The sequence below is a fragment of the Myodes glareolus genome, chromosome 18 (genome assembly GCF_982192425.1).
Source record: "Myodes glareolus chromosome 18, mMyoGla1.1, whole genome shotgun sequence".
Taxonomy (NCBI): Eukaryota; Metazoa; Chordata; class Mammalia; order Rodentia; family Cricetidae; genus Myodes; species Myodes glareolus.
This window is the reverse complement of record NC_142043.1, coordinates 32593031-32607032: the sequence shown is the minus strand read 5'-3', so window position 1 is coordinate 32607032 and position 14002 is coordinate 32593031. Positions and strand designations below refer to the sequence as shown.

At 42.3% G+C, this 14002-nt stretch overlaps 1 protein-coding gene across 23 annotated transcripts in view; it reads right to left on the bottom strand.

Moving 5' to 3' along the window:
- The window catches only part of Dst (dystonin), a 408649-nt gene that overhangs the window by 139791 nt on the left and 254856 nt on the right, over positions 1 to 14002 (bottom strand). For 10 of the 23 annotated variants that reach the window (XM_048430395.3, XM_048430401.3, XM_048430399.3 and 7 more), the window contains 15 exons: positions 12229 to 12324; positions 12006 to 12133; positions 8128 to 8221; positions 7683 to 7837; positions 5866 to 6328; positions 5658 to 5786; positions 5441 to 5518; positions 5184 to 5345; positions 4994 to 5098; positions 3576 to 3671; positions 2578 to 2703; positions 1861 to 2013; positions 1521 to 1675; positions 1200 to 1338; positions 585 to 768 (listed from right to left, as the gene is read on the bottom strand). In XM_048430395.3, coding sequence (XP_048286352.3) covers positions 585 to 768; positions 1200 to 1338; positions 1521 to 1675; positions 1861 to 2013; positions 2578 to 2703; positions 3576 to 3671; positions 4994 to 5098; positions 5184 to 5345; positions 5441 to 5518; positions 5658 to 5786; positions 5866 to 6328; positions 7683 to 7837; positions 8128 to 8221; positions 12006 to 12133; positions 12229 to 12324 — 2263 coding nt within the window. Of the gene's footprint in view, positions 1 to 584; positions 769 to 1199; positions 1339 to 1520; positions 1676 to 1860; positions 2014 to 2577; positions 2704 to 3575; positions 3672 to 4993; positions 5099 to 5183; positions 5346 to 5440; positions 5519 to 5657; positions 5787 to 5865; positions 6329 to 7682; positions 7838 to 8127; positions 8222 to 8336; positions 8594 to 12005; positions 12134 to 12228; positions 12325 to 14002 lie in introns of those variants that run through there. The other 13 variants (XM_048430396.3, XM_085679498.2, XM_085679499.2 and 10 more) reach the window with 4 other exon arrangements.

Sequence of the window (14002 nt, the reverse complement as noted above, 5' to 3'; positions counted from 1 at the left end):
AAAATCCAAGTGTAAAAAGTAGCACGTAAAGGAAGTGTTAATGTTTTAAGATTCTGAAACAGAATACCATTAATAAAAATCATTTGTTTTTAAATAGTATGAAGAGTTAAGACTAAGATCTATATTGAACAAATGCTGACTAAATAAAGCGTTCTGCTTTAACTCCTGTGAAAAACTGAACACAGGAGAATCAAGTCTTTTATGTGCCTTAAGGACTTTCATTCTCAGTGTTGCCCTGCAAACAGGACAAACGTTAAAACGCAGATGAGGTGAGAACATGTCGTCTGTCCCCCCCACTTGGCTGGCATCTTTAATTATTTCATCATTTAGAAATTAATGATCTCTTCTAGAATCTTCCTACCTAAAAAGTTTTGTTTGTTATTGGTGGAGCTGGGGCCTGGACTCAGGGCTGCACACATGCCTTCTCTTACCTTATGCCCTGACACACACATTTCTATAGTGTTCATTAATCTTTCTTACACATCCCAGCCATGTGATGCCATAACCCTGAGATTTCCAACGACAGCAGAAAAAAAGCCTGGAGCAAACCCCTGCAGGGGAAGTAAACAGACCCCACACTTTACCTCTTTCTGCAGACTTGAGAAGCTCTTGGTAATACTTCCTACACACATTCACCTCCTTTTCTAGCTGAGTTACATCTGAGCCTGAGAATATTTGGGATTCCTGGCTGTCCTCCAGAAAATCCTCCAAACGAGACTGAAGATTACTCAGAACCTGCTGGTGTTCGCCAGGCAGCATTGTCTTTATCTGAAAGAACAAAGATCCTCTGATTAAGACGTAAAGCCAAGAGCTGTATCTGAATGGCTCAGATAAGAGTAGATAGCATGGTATATACCTCAGTTAGTCACACTTAGAGGAAACATCTGAAGTCAATATTCTTTCTATTTATTTTAGGTTTATACCCTATAGCGGGGAAATGGAACCAACCTAGTTTTCTGCCAACATAAGAACAGATAATGAAATTTGGTACACATACAGAATGGAATAAAAAATTGTAGAAAATGGAAAGACATATAATATTAAGGGAAGCCACACAATCTCAGGGAGATAAAAAGCACAGGATCTCCCTCGTGTGTGAAGCATCACCTCTAATACATACATAGATAAGAAAACAAACGTGCGTGTGTGTACAGTAGGCCATGTAGACAGTTAAGTGGAAACACTGGATTAATGTGTACATTTGGACTCACTGAAGCCACGTTACTAGCTCGAATTCTGTCGATTTCATTGACCAGATAATGCCAGGAGACTACACTCTTCATGTTTATGTGAGATTCATGCCAAAGGGCGAGGACACTCTGATACTGCTGCTCAATTCTGTAAAATATACAGGAAAATACAGATTTTTAAGCCTTTTTGTGCCTTCTGAAAACATGCTACAATCTTCGTTTCTAAAATGCACCCTATGTACTAGCTCTACAGAACTTCCAGTCCTGTGGGTCCCTGACAAAGCACTGTCTGCTTCTTTAACCTTCAGCAAGACCCCAAACCATACTAACCTGTTTGCAAAATCAACAGCTTCTTTGTTTGGTGGGGGGACAGTAAAACACACAGACGGGACCATAGCTTCGTTCCCAGTGGGACTAATGACCTTCCATTTAGCGCGATGAGAATTGTTTGCCAAAACACATTCATCGTCTTTATAAATGGTTATCTGGTTTTAAATGAAAGAGGAAAACCTTAAGTCACCACTGGCGCATCTTCTATACACAATCTTGCTAATAATTACTATTTCTATGAGGCAGAGAAAAGCCTTATGACTAGGCAGCATTATTGACCTCCTTTGTAAAATGGACGGATTCGTCACAGAATCTGGTCTGCTTTAAGAATGACAGGTACCTCAATCTGTCTGTAGTCACAGATAGCGGTGATGGGAATGGAAGTTTTGAGTGGATTGTCAGGATTCCGTGGCTTCAGCTGCACTATTGTCTTGGCTCTCCCCATCAGGCCTGCCACCGAGTTTCGGTACTGCAGAAGCTCCTCTTTCTCTTCCTAGAAACACAGCGGGGTTTTCAAATTAGTGATTTAAACTCTCCATTCCACAGGGATTCACACAAATGAAACTTCATCACCCAAGTATGCCCTGACCACTGGGCGAACTTTCTGCATCTCATCGCCCTGTCTTGACTCCCTCCTTCCTCACTTTGCCCCCCCACCCCTCAATCCCGATGAGGCATTACTGCTATTTAACCCTCTATATGTATTTTGTTTATTTAGCGTACTACTGTGCAGCTACCCTATGATATCTAGGACCACAGGCAGTTCCTGCCTGTGTTGTCCATGGTTGTATCTCCGGAACTGAAAACAGTGCCTGAGCAGACACAGAAGGTGTTTCCCAAGGATCTCCTTGTGGAATGACTGACCACACAGTCCACTGCTAGAGCAGTTTAAACAGCATATAAAGTACACTACTATCATCAAAAACTAAACACAAAAAAGGCCTAACCGACTGAGCTAACAGTGCCGATGAAATACAAATCTATGCATGCAGACGTCTGATGAACCACTAATCTACTCTGTTGTGTCTATGTCACAATCCAGTTTCCACATCTGTACCATGGACTCCTGAACGAGGTCTTCCAGTTTGTGAATGGTGCTCGATCTGTCGCAGCTGTACTTGCGCTGAATGGCGTCCTTCAGGTTCCTCAGGTAATCAGTAGCTTCTTTGGCTTCACTGAAAAACTAAGGAAAGATAAAATTAGACAGCTGAGCTACACTGAACGCCAGGAAGGCAGAGCTGTTAAATTCAGGTACTCGGGCCCTCTGTGTGCCCGACAGGGGAGAGCAGAACCAAAGCACAAAGGAACTTAACAGCATCGTCCTTTTTGGAACTGAAAAAAAACCTTTGAACTTGGATGGCTACAGATGAATATTAATTATCCAAACTGTGCGTGTATGCTGTGCTTTGGGCTTTGGCTGTCTATTATTTTGGTTGGAAGTCTGTTTTACTTTAGGGCTCAACCAATCTTTTACGTAGGGGTGAAATTTCAAAGAATGTATGAAAATTTCTAAAGAATAAACTGAAATCTTTATTTGGTTGCCCTTACTATGAGAAAAATTTGTAGAGTTATTTACAATATTTAAAGACCTTATAAAAGATTCATTGTGTGTGTGTGAGTGTGTGTCTGTGTGTGTAAATCAGAGGCCAACAACTGGATGCCTTCTTCACTTCTCTCCACCCTGTGTTTTGAGACAAGGTCTCTCACTGAACCCAGATGCTCTCACTTGGCAAGACTGGCTGGCCAGCGAGCCCCGGGGATCCTCCTGTCCCCTCCTGCCCACAGCACTGGGCAGCTCACTTTTTTTCTTCTGTTAAAGTGTGGTTTCTGGGGGTGGAACTCACGGCAAACAATGTGCCAGCTAAGCCATGTTTCAGGATCTCTTCTCTAACAGCTAAACTTTCCCCTCTCAGACCTGACACCAGCACTGACATCCTGTAGAGAAAGTATGGCCCCCCGCCCCCACCATGTGTTCAGCACCTCAGCCCCACAGGCAGCGCTGTCATCTATGCAGGCTCAGGGCCGTCTGTGCAGTAGGCATTTCTACTCGCATACCTCAAAATAGGCGGTGTTCTCTTTGATGTGCTGCTCCACACACTGGCAGAGCTGCAGGACCCAACTCCACTGCGTCTGCATGGCTGCTCGGTACGCCTTAGAGAGAAGACACACAGTGAACGCCGGGGCGGGGAAAAAAGGTGCGGAGGGCTATACTGATGTATGCATGTATGTATGTATGTATTTACAGCATTTTCCTTCTTTAGTTACTTTTTTTTTTTTTTGAGACAGGTTGCCAGTATACAGCCCTGGCTATCCTCAAGTTTGTGGTAATCCCCCTGCCTCAACTTCTCATTATAGGCTGGAATTACAGGCATGAGCCATCATGCCCTGCTCAGCATTGATGGCTTTAAATGACAAAACACTCTACTATCCAAAGAGATGGAAAAAAATTTCAATGGGCTGAACCATGAAAACTGGGGTAGTAAATTTTCTTATTTGAAGTTTTTCCTTATGCAGTCAGTCTTAAAATTTGTATATAATTTTAAATTAGTCCAGATGAACTTCCCCAAATTTCTAATTTCTTGATTATTTTCTTAGAATAAGGAAAAATTATGGATATATGAAAGATCTACATTTAAAATAAATGCAAGTTATTCCCTCTATTTATAAAATTCACCCTTGTCTTCACTCCGTGCTCACTAGTGCTGCCTGACATCGAATTCTTAGAATACTAAGTATGTTTTTCTCCACAGCATCCCAGCATTCCCCATTTCTGGATTGTTTGTATTAGTGAGCTACACCATGTGTGTGTTAGCACACATGCACAGATCTGTAGTTTTCTTCTGTGTTTTCCTGAGGAAGACTTAGGGAGGATAGAAAAGGAACATATACTTTCATATCAGTGCAATGACCAGCTTTAATAATATCATAATAAGAAGAATTTAAACACTCATCTATTTGAATGTTTATTATTTAATACAGAATATATCTTTCACGAAGGAAATACTTTAGAAAGCACACCTAATTCCTCATGAATTATGAAACTCGCTTTTATTGAAGGTACAAATCCCTGCCTCCCAGGAGAGGGAGCCCTGTGCCCACTGTATGTTCAGCCTGTTCTTCCTACGGGAATGACCCCAGGGCTCCCGAGCTGAGTTCAGACAGGCTTTCCTGCTGATGCAGAGTTGCCTGGGAATCTAGCAAAGCTAAGTTACATTTTTGTTTGTCACACTGTATGTACAAGCTCCACCACGCAACACCCTTCCATCCCCATCAGATGAATTTACTCAAAAGCGGCTTCCCAGGGCCTGAAGAAAGCTGCTACCTTTCTTCAAGCGAGGACGGAGAGAAGAATCACTACGGTTCACTGAGAAAGTTATCCCTGAGACAGACCGGAGTACACACTTAGTAGTTGGAATCTGAGGTTTAAGTTGATGGAGCCACCCGTACTTGGCCCAGACCCCTCACTGTCTTACCTCTATAGTCAACCGGGCTGGGTGGTTTTCTAGAAGCAGCTGCTCTGCGATCTCCTGAACGGCCTTTATGTTTTCCTCCTTCTGCTCGAGCTCTCTCATTAGCTCCTAGTGAGGAAGCAGTAAGGAGTGGGTCAGAAGAAGCGGCCAGCTCCAGGTCCACCTCTGGCACGGGAGCGAGCAGCTGACTCACCGCATGGTACCCTTTCTTCCGGTCAACGTTGGTGTTCCTCTCACTCCAGTCATAAGCGACTTCTTCCTCTTCTTTCTCATTCAACCAGATAAGTTCATTAGTTGCCCGTGTTACAAAATTATGGAGCGTATCAAGGTGCCGTTCCTGATTTCTGGATGTATTCTTTTTAAGAAAAAAACATTGTTAAGAAACAGATTGTCAGTAAACAGGCGGGATGGGAATCGAGAGTTTAAAGCAAACAAAGGAAAAAGACTCACCAAGAGTTTTGCATACTGACTCTCTAATCTGTGCAACTTATCTGTGTAAGTCAGCTTAAGAGGCGCTGTCATCTGAATCTAAAATAATGGGGAAAGACATGGAGGTTAAGGATCTCAAGTTCTGACTAACATTTAACATGTCAGTCACCGAGTTATAAGGTCTTTATGTAAAAAACAATAATAACCAACTACAAAATATTTTTAAGAATTCACATACCTCGCTAATTTTAGCTTCTTTAAGGCTTGCTTCAAATTCTTCAATGGCTCGGTGAACATTTTTATGGTTTTCTAAATGGCTTTCAACACTCGGCAAATCTGAGCCCCATTCAGTGCGGTCCAGCTGCACCTTAAATAGCAAAATACCAGTGTAAAAACATGGAGAGGTTGTGTCTGGAGTAAGACTGGGGAACCGGGGTAAACATTACCTGCATCTCATCAACCCAGTTCAAGAGATCTTGAACAAATTTCATATTGACTTCCTCTTCTGTCAAGTTCTGATCCAGCAAAGACGACTTTAGAAGGGGCTTTCGGATCTGCATTAGCTTCAGAGTCTGTGATGAGCTTGGCTCTACTCCTAAACTGAAATTTGGAGCCATTACTGAAGGGAAGCCAGGTGTATAAGCTGGAGTAATCGATGGAGTCAGACGGGAAGTCATCCCCGAGGACAAGCCGGAAGTCACACTAGAAGAGGTCAAGGAAGGTGTTAGACTCTGGGTTAGCCCTGAGTTCAGACTGGGGTGTAAGGTCTGTGCAAATCCTGAGTTTAGACTTTGGCTGATTCCTGATATCATGAGCTTTGTCTGTTCTGTGGTCAGCATGCGTCCTTTGCTGTACACGGAGGAACATTCATTCCTTAAGGCCATAATTTCATCACGCAGCTTTGCAACCCTGCAGGAACATGGAGAGGGATAAGGTGTGATCGAAGAGACTAATGTACACTGCTGGCCTTAGCTCACATAGCAATACTGGCTTTGCAGGGCTATCAGTCGCATGCCACTATTGCTAGTCACTAACAGCGGGGGTGGGGAGCGAGAAGGCCTTCAACAGTGCTGCGTTCAACTGTTGTTCTGCAAACCTACACTACTCGAGAAATACCCATTTTGTTTTAAAAACATCATTGAAACCATCTTGGTAAAATGTTGCCTCATGTTTTGTTTTCACTGAATATCATACTTTAAAAACTCTCCACATTATTAAGTCTTTATAACCATCACTTATGAGGAACATAATTATTAGCATACAGTGGTGGTTCTATTATTTGATATTAAGGATAATAAAATTTCTTATAAAATATTTCTGGCATAAACATAAAGTTTTCTAATTGTATCTACTTATTATCCACATAGAGAATAATTCCTGATTCCTAAAAGTGAAATTAGTTGCTCAAACACGATTTACAAAGGTCACTTTCTTATGTACATAGAGAAAGAGAGGCTACAGCTGGCCAAGTTCTAGTCTCTCAGGCCCCATTAACTTGTCAGAAATGTTTTGTATTTGCTGTTTACTTTTTCCTCCTCGAGATAGGGTCTTGTTACCTACTTGCATCTGAGCTCAGAGCCCATGTGTGTGTTACCGCACACAGCTTTCCCCCTCTTTTAACGTGCACTGGCGTTTTGCCCGTGTGTATGCCTGTGTGAGGGTGTCAGGTAACCTGGAACTGGAGTTACAGACAGTTGTGAGCCACCATGTCGGTGCTGGGAATTGAACCCAGGTCCTCTGGAAGAGCAGCCAGTGCGTTTAACAGCTGAGCCACCTTGCCAGCTTCCATAGCTTTGCCATTTTATACACATATATTTTTCAAATATTTGGCCATAACCATTTTCATATTAGAGTAAACACAAAACTAACAGAAGATGAAAACTTTTCCCTTTTCTAATGTTGCAAATTGTTGTTATTATTATTTGGTGGCCTGAGGATCAAACCCAGGGCCTTAAATATGCTTAGTTAAATATTTACTCTGCCTCTGGGTCACATCCAAAGACCTACATAAATATTTTACACACTTGGAAATAAATATAGACATTTAAAATACTCATTTTAACGACTCTGGTATTTACTGTGGCAGAAAATTTATATTTACTGCAAATATTGATCAAATATTTTATTTTATCAAATAAATAAATAAATAAAATATTTTATTTTATCAAAATATTACAACTCACATAAAACTTAATTTCACATTCTATATTCCCATCGTGCTCTCCTGAAGCAGTTATTGGAAAGGTCTAAAGTCCACTCCTACCTCTGCACCAGCTGATCGGCCTGGTAATATTTCCCATCGATCAGAATCTGCACATCGATCACATGCTGGCGTAAAAGGTTCTCACATTCCAGGATGTACCCAGCAATTTCTGCTTCGTTCTGAAACTGCACCCCTGATTCTAATCTTTTCGAATCCTGTATTTAAAAGAACTCAGCATTAACTTCATAAAACAAAGGTTAAAACTAGCTTTAAAGTCCAAACTATTAGAAGAGAAGCCTATTTGATCTTTATTTTTTTTTTTTGGTTCAAATATATGTTTTTCTTTCACTCACTGCATCTCAAGAGAGAAAATATTGATCATAATCTTTCCAAACTTTTGCAGGGAGTGAGTACCAGGAATCTATCATATAATACAAAAGGTTCCACTTTACCCCGGCACACACCACCCCTCTACAGCAAGCCCCGGCTCCAGAAACCAACTTACAGACTGGAGAGCATTTCGGGCGAGGATCAGTTTGTCTTCACAGATGACACTATCCCTCTGAACTCGGGCAGCAATCTGCTGCAGCATATCCAACCTAAAAGAGACAAAAGGAAAAGAAATTCCTTCCTTTTGAAGCCAAGGAGCTCACCAGTCGTGAAAACCGACGCTGCCCAGGAAGAAAAGGCAGCCTCGCACCGCTGACTCCATACCTGTGTCCGTCAAAGGACTCATTGCCGAAGCTAATGCAGGAGTTGATCAATGTGGGGCCACAATGGACAGAGAGAAGATTGTCATTCGAATCTAGACTAGTCCGAGTGCTCGTCGTGTTAGTAAACACAGAGTCACTGCTACGGTAACTGTAGCTACTGCTGTGCATTTTCAGTCCTGAAGTGATATCCTAGGACCATGAAAGTAGGACCGGAGAAGGCTCAAGTTCTACCTGGTGGAAAGTGTCCCTGGTGGGGTGATACAGCTTTAATGGATCCTTAAATATGCCTCGGCATGAATATGCAATACACTGCAAATATTATGCTGATAGCTATTCAGAAGAATCATGCCTGAAGCCATTCATTTGCTTGCTGAGGTTTGCCTTTTGTAGTCTGCATTAAAGCCCTGCAAGTACGGACAGAGCAGGATGATTGGGCGTCACCGGAAAAGATATGCCAAATATTTTCACTAAGAGTCAACCAGTTGCAACCACCTAAAAAACAACTCCGGTACCCAAGAAACTCAGGAATCACCACCAGTGAAGGCAATTCTGTCCATACCAACCACAAGCTAGGAGGACACAAAGATTGCATCACAGCCGGACTTAAGGGAAGAGATGCTGTGTGCTGGATAACACCAGGCAAAATGCTGGGACAATCAAGTACACACAAGCAAGCAAATTTAATGACAAACAAAATCGATTTCCATTTGACCATCGTGCCATTTGCCCATCATGTTAAATTAACTAGAAAAACATTCAATTACTTTCTTTGTATGATGACCTCTCTCAGTAATGTTATTTCTAACTACCACAGCTCATATTTGAAAAGACAAAGAATCCAAGTAGAACACTGATTCACTAGCGGCAAATGTGTCTGGACTTGCTTCTTCACACAGACTAGCAGAGGGCCCAAGAACATCAATTCTTTCCTGTTTGTCTTCTACACACTCCAAGCTGCATAGCTACTATAATTTGTAATATGCAGCCAGGACCAAAACTTGTGTCAAGAAAAATGAAGGCTTTTAACCAGCCAAGTTCCCAGACACTTCCCTACCTCCAATTCAACAGAGCCACAATGATGTCTCTCTGCTCCAAGTTAAAACATTTTAATTTTCCAAAAGCAATGACCAGGTAAAATAGAACAATTTACAACACAAATAGCTGTACTCTACACTTTCTATACAGTTTCTATGTGTCAGGAAATTAAACATTTTACACACATAACCTCATCTCATATTCATAACCACCAAATGTGGTAGGTATTGTTACACCCAGTTACAGTGAGGAAACAGGCCTAGAGATTTAAGAACACCTCTAAAATCACATGGCTTCCAAGCTGAAGTAATAAACCTAGTCCAGAACAGACCGGCTCCTGGATCTCGAGCTTTCTTCCAGTAGTATGCTGTTGGGGTTGAGTGTATCTGTGCTGGAAGCATGGTGCCCAGTGTGAAGTGCTTAAGAGCCATGAGATCATAAAGGCTCAACCTTCATGAATAAATTAAAGCCACCAAGGGAGTGACTTGGTTCCTGCACCAGTGGGTAGAGCGGCTCTGCTGCTTCTGTGAGCATCTGCTCTCTCCTGTGCCTGTCTGGTCCCTTAGCCACCATGCTGCTCCGCTCTCCTCCTCGTGGTCTTTCTGCCACCGACCAGGGAAGATCCTCATCAGGTGCCAGTGCCAGCATTTCTCAATCACCAGCTCCCTCTTTTCCTTTTCTTGTCTTAAGCACAAGACAATCTTTAATACAGCCCAGGCTATCCATGCTCCTGTTTCAGCTTCCCAAGCGCTGGGTGTATAGCAGACTTGTACCATACCACAACCCTCAACAACAAACTTCTTTTATGTGATTCAGTGTGTAGCATTCTGTTGCAGCAGTACATAGTGGATTACAACACACATTAAAATTCAGCTACTGATGTAGTGACTAAAATTCTCTATCTTTTCTCTGCATCTTTAATTCAAATGGTTCCTTTAACATTTCATTTTAATCATTGGTAAGAGCTGCAGCCCATGCATCTAAAGCTCATTTTGATTCTTATGTTCTGTCTACATAGACACGGTAACCTTAACAAGACTGAAACTAGTAAGAAAGGGCTGAGAAGAGGAACTTGACTTTGTGTCTTAAACACATTATTAAATGTCAGCACTGAAGTCAGTGTGGGAGAGCCAACTCCACTGGGTGTCTTCGTCATGTGCCTGGCACTGTGCAAAAGCACTGTTAAGGGACACAAAATGACAGCTTGTCTCCATATTATTAGAGCTGCTGTCTCAGAAACAGGTGGTTTGAAAGAAACATGAATAAATACTAAATTATAACCAAGGAAGCATTCTTAAAAGATACTCATAAATTATTAGTCATAAAAAAGGGCATGTCATCCAGCCTGGGACACTGATGGGAGGAACAGGGAGGCTGAAGTCTGAGAAGGATTAGGAGTAAGAAAAATAGGGACATGAAATGGATTCCCTGCCAAAGGAACAGACTACACAAAACCCCTGTAAATAGAGGGTGGAACACAGCCCAGGTGAGCTCCCACGAGACTGCAGCCAGAGCAATGCCTGACCACACGTGCCCCCGGCTGGAAGGAGGGGCACAGAGCACAAGTCTCACACACTACAGCAAGTTAGAGGACAATGACCAGAAGAAAATAAATTCATAGGACATGGCTGAGCAAGCAGCCCAGTGGTAGTATACTTCCCTAGTAAGTTCCCAGCCCCGGTGGGTGGGTGGTCCGCACCTTCCAGAGGAGTGGGACACAGTTAGAGCAGCAGAACAAGAGGCAGGCAGTGCTATTGTCATGGACTGCACACACAGAAGGGAACCCAGAGCCCTTCGTTGACTGTTTCTGTTGTTGTTCCTTGAGACAGGGTCTCAGGTAGCACAGGCTGGCCTCCTACTCACAGCGTAGCAAAGGGAAAATGATCTGGAGGTTCCGATTCCTCTGCCTCCACTTCCCAAATGCTAGCATTACAGGCATGTGCCACTGCACCTAGCTTCATGTGGTGTTAGGGCTTTGTGAATGCGAGGGAGGCAAGTACTCCACTAATTGAGCTATACGCTCAGCCTCCATTGCCTTTTAAATGAAAGCATTTCCACAGCCTCAAGAGAAGGAGACCATATTAAAAACTTTAATAATAAACAAAACAGTTAATCTCTAACTTATGAGCTTCCACTCTTGGGCCTTGGTGACTTAAGGTTATTTTAAGAAAGACTTCTGGGTGCTTTTTGTTTTTAAACTGTAATAAATACCTTATTCGACAAGACTCCATACGGGAATCCAACCTACCAGGTCCTGTATGTAGTTACTAATTAATTCTTTAAGAGTTCTTGCTACCATTACTAGATAAGGAAATGGAAGAACAAAGACACTAAAGAGACTTATCGAAGGTCATACAAATGAGTAACCGGAAAATACAATCTGTGTGAGCCTCAGTTCCAGTCTCAGGTCCCATAAAACAAGCAGACAGTTTCTGAGGAAAGGTCAAGGTTGAACTCTGACCTCCACACACAAGTACGCGCAGGCACCCAGGCAGACATGAACATGTCATAGAAAGAACAAACAAAGCAACCAACAAAACAAAACCAACCAACAACACCAAATGAAAGTCGAGTTCTAGGAGAAGCAGAATGGATGGCGTCTGCAGCAGACATGGCACCAGGCCAGCCTCCCTACCTCTCCACCTCGGGTCGGAGCGCCTTCTCCCGCTCCAGCATGGCGATGATGAGTTTGCCCCACTCCTTTTCAATGTCATTGGGGTGATAACCTTGAAGGAGTTTGATGCGTCCAAACTCTATCCAAATCTTAAGGAAACAACATAATTAACGTATAGCTAAGGCCTGAAAACAATTCAGAAATTATGCTTGAAAGTACCAAGGGATACTCTTGGCTTACTTACCTCTAATAACTTATATAGCCGTTTAATTTTTGATTTCTCTGTCTCCTTTGGTGGGATTTCTTTTTCTTTAAACTGTAAATACTGGTTATAAAGTGCCTAGAAAGAGAAGGAATCTGAGTTACGGCCCACCTTCAAAGCCTGCTTTCATCATGTCCGTAGAGCCAAGGCCATTTCCTGTGCCATGAGCACTCAGTAGAGCTCCTTACGGACTCAACGCTCCAGCGCAGGACCGGATGAGGACCGGGTGAGAGCCATGATCTAGCATGTGCCACACAGGACTCTGAACAACACATGATGACCAGTGCCCGCGCCCAAACATGAACACATCCTTAAGAGCCTGAGCTTCCCAAATACCATACACTGGTTTTTAGTTTCTAGAAAACAGTTTGATGAAATTTGCATAAAGGAAGGAAAAGTTTTTTTTTTCCTTCTATTCCATGGTTCTATTCTGGAACCCGTGCAAGCTAAGGAGGGCTAATTTGTGGCCTCTTCATACTGTCAATTGTAAAAGAGATTTCTTTTCCTAACAAAAGAAAGTGGATGTTATTAGTTGACATTATTATTATAGACACTCCAATCATGTAATTATCTCATTTATGAACCTCTTAAAATGTTACTATATTCATCTTATAAGACCTTTCTAGAAACTGCATAAATAAAACACTTTCACATTTAATAGACACACAGTAGTCAGTTAAGCTTAATTTATGCTACATTAAAATACACAACACATTTCTGTAAGCTTGTAACTATTTGCTAATTCCTAAGAATATGTTTTTCTCTCCTACCTTACCCATTAGCAAGCAACCTGTGTGAATACTCAGACTCCTACAACTCTTAAAGACCTGCTGAAGCCAGAGATCGACACAAATTTGCCCAATGGTCAAAACAAAAACGTAACAAACAACCCCCACCACACTTCCAGAATTCATTTAGAAACATGTGTATTTGAACCTTAAATCCAAAAACTGTATCGAACCAAAACCAAAATCTTGTAGGTTGCTATCAGTCATTGGTCACCAAATGTCACCGTGTGCAAAGCACTGTGGTACCATGTGAAGTAGAAGGGACCAGGTTTTGGTGCCCTCGAATAGTTCATATTCACACAGGGAGGCTTCTCATAATGATAAGACCCCCATAAAAAGGTCTGTAAAAAAATCAAACAATACTAAGTAACTCTGTGCCAAGGACAAACACCGTGTGGTAATGAGAAGAGTCACGCCGCAGATGTTCTGAACAGATGTGTGGGAATAACAAAGAACTTTCATGAGGCCTATCTTGTGTTACTGCAGCTTTTGTAATTCCAGTCTGAGAGTTAAAACAAAGCTTATTAAGTCAAAGAATTAAGGCTACTGTGTAGTCAATATTCATATTAGTGGCTTGTTAACAATAAACTGCTTTGCTATTTCAAATATAAGTGTACAAGATGAGACAGCTTATTCTTTGAAAAGCTGTGAATTCATAATTACTTTATATTGCTGGGATAGCTCCACCTCAGTGACCTTACCTAAGATGGCAACAGCAGCAGAGGCTGTGAGCAGCGACTCTAAACTCGCCTGCTCTACAGCAGGATCTGCATTCTGAAATCCCTAACACGCAGGATGTGCCTTGTTCTCTACAGAAGAGGCCCTCGGGGCAGCTTCTAACCTGATTCAAGCAGAGGCATGCTCCTGATCACTGCTCTGTGTGTGAGCTCCCACGGATCTTTCTGTCCCAGCATCTGGTGGCCTTGCAGTACTTCCCACTCATCGCGTAAGATCTGGCAGTGTTAGTT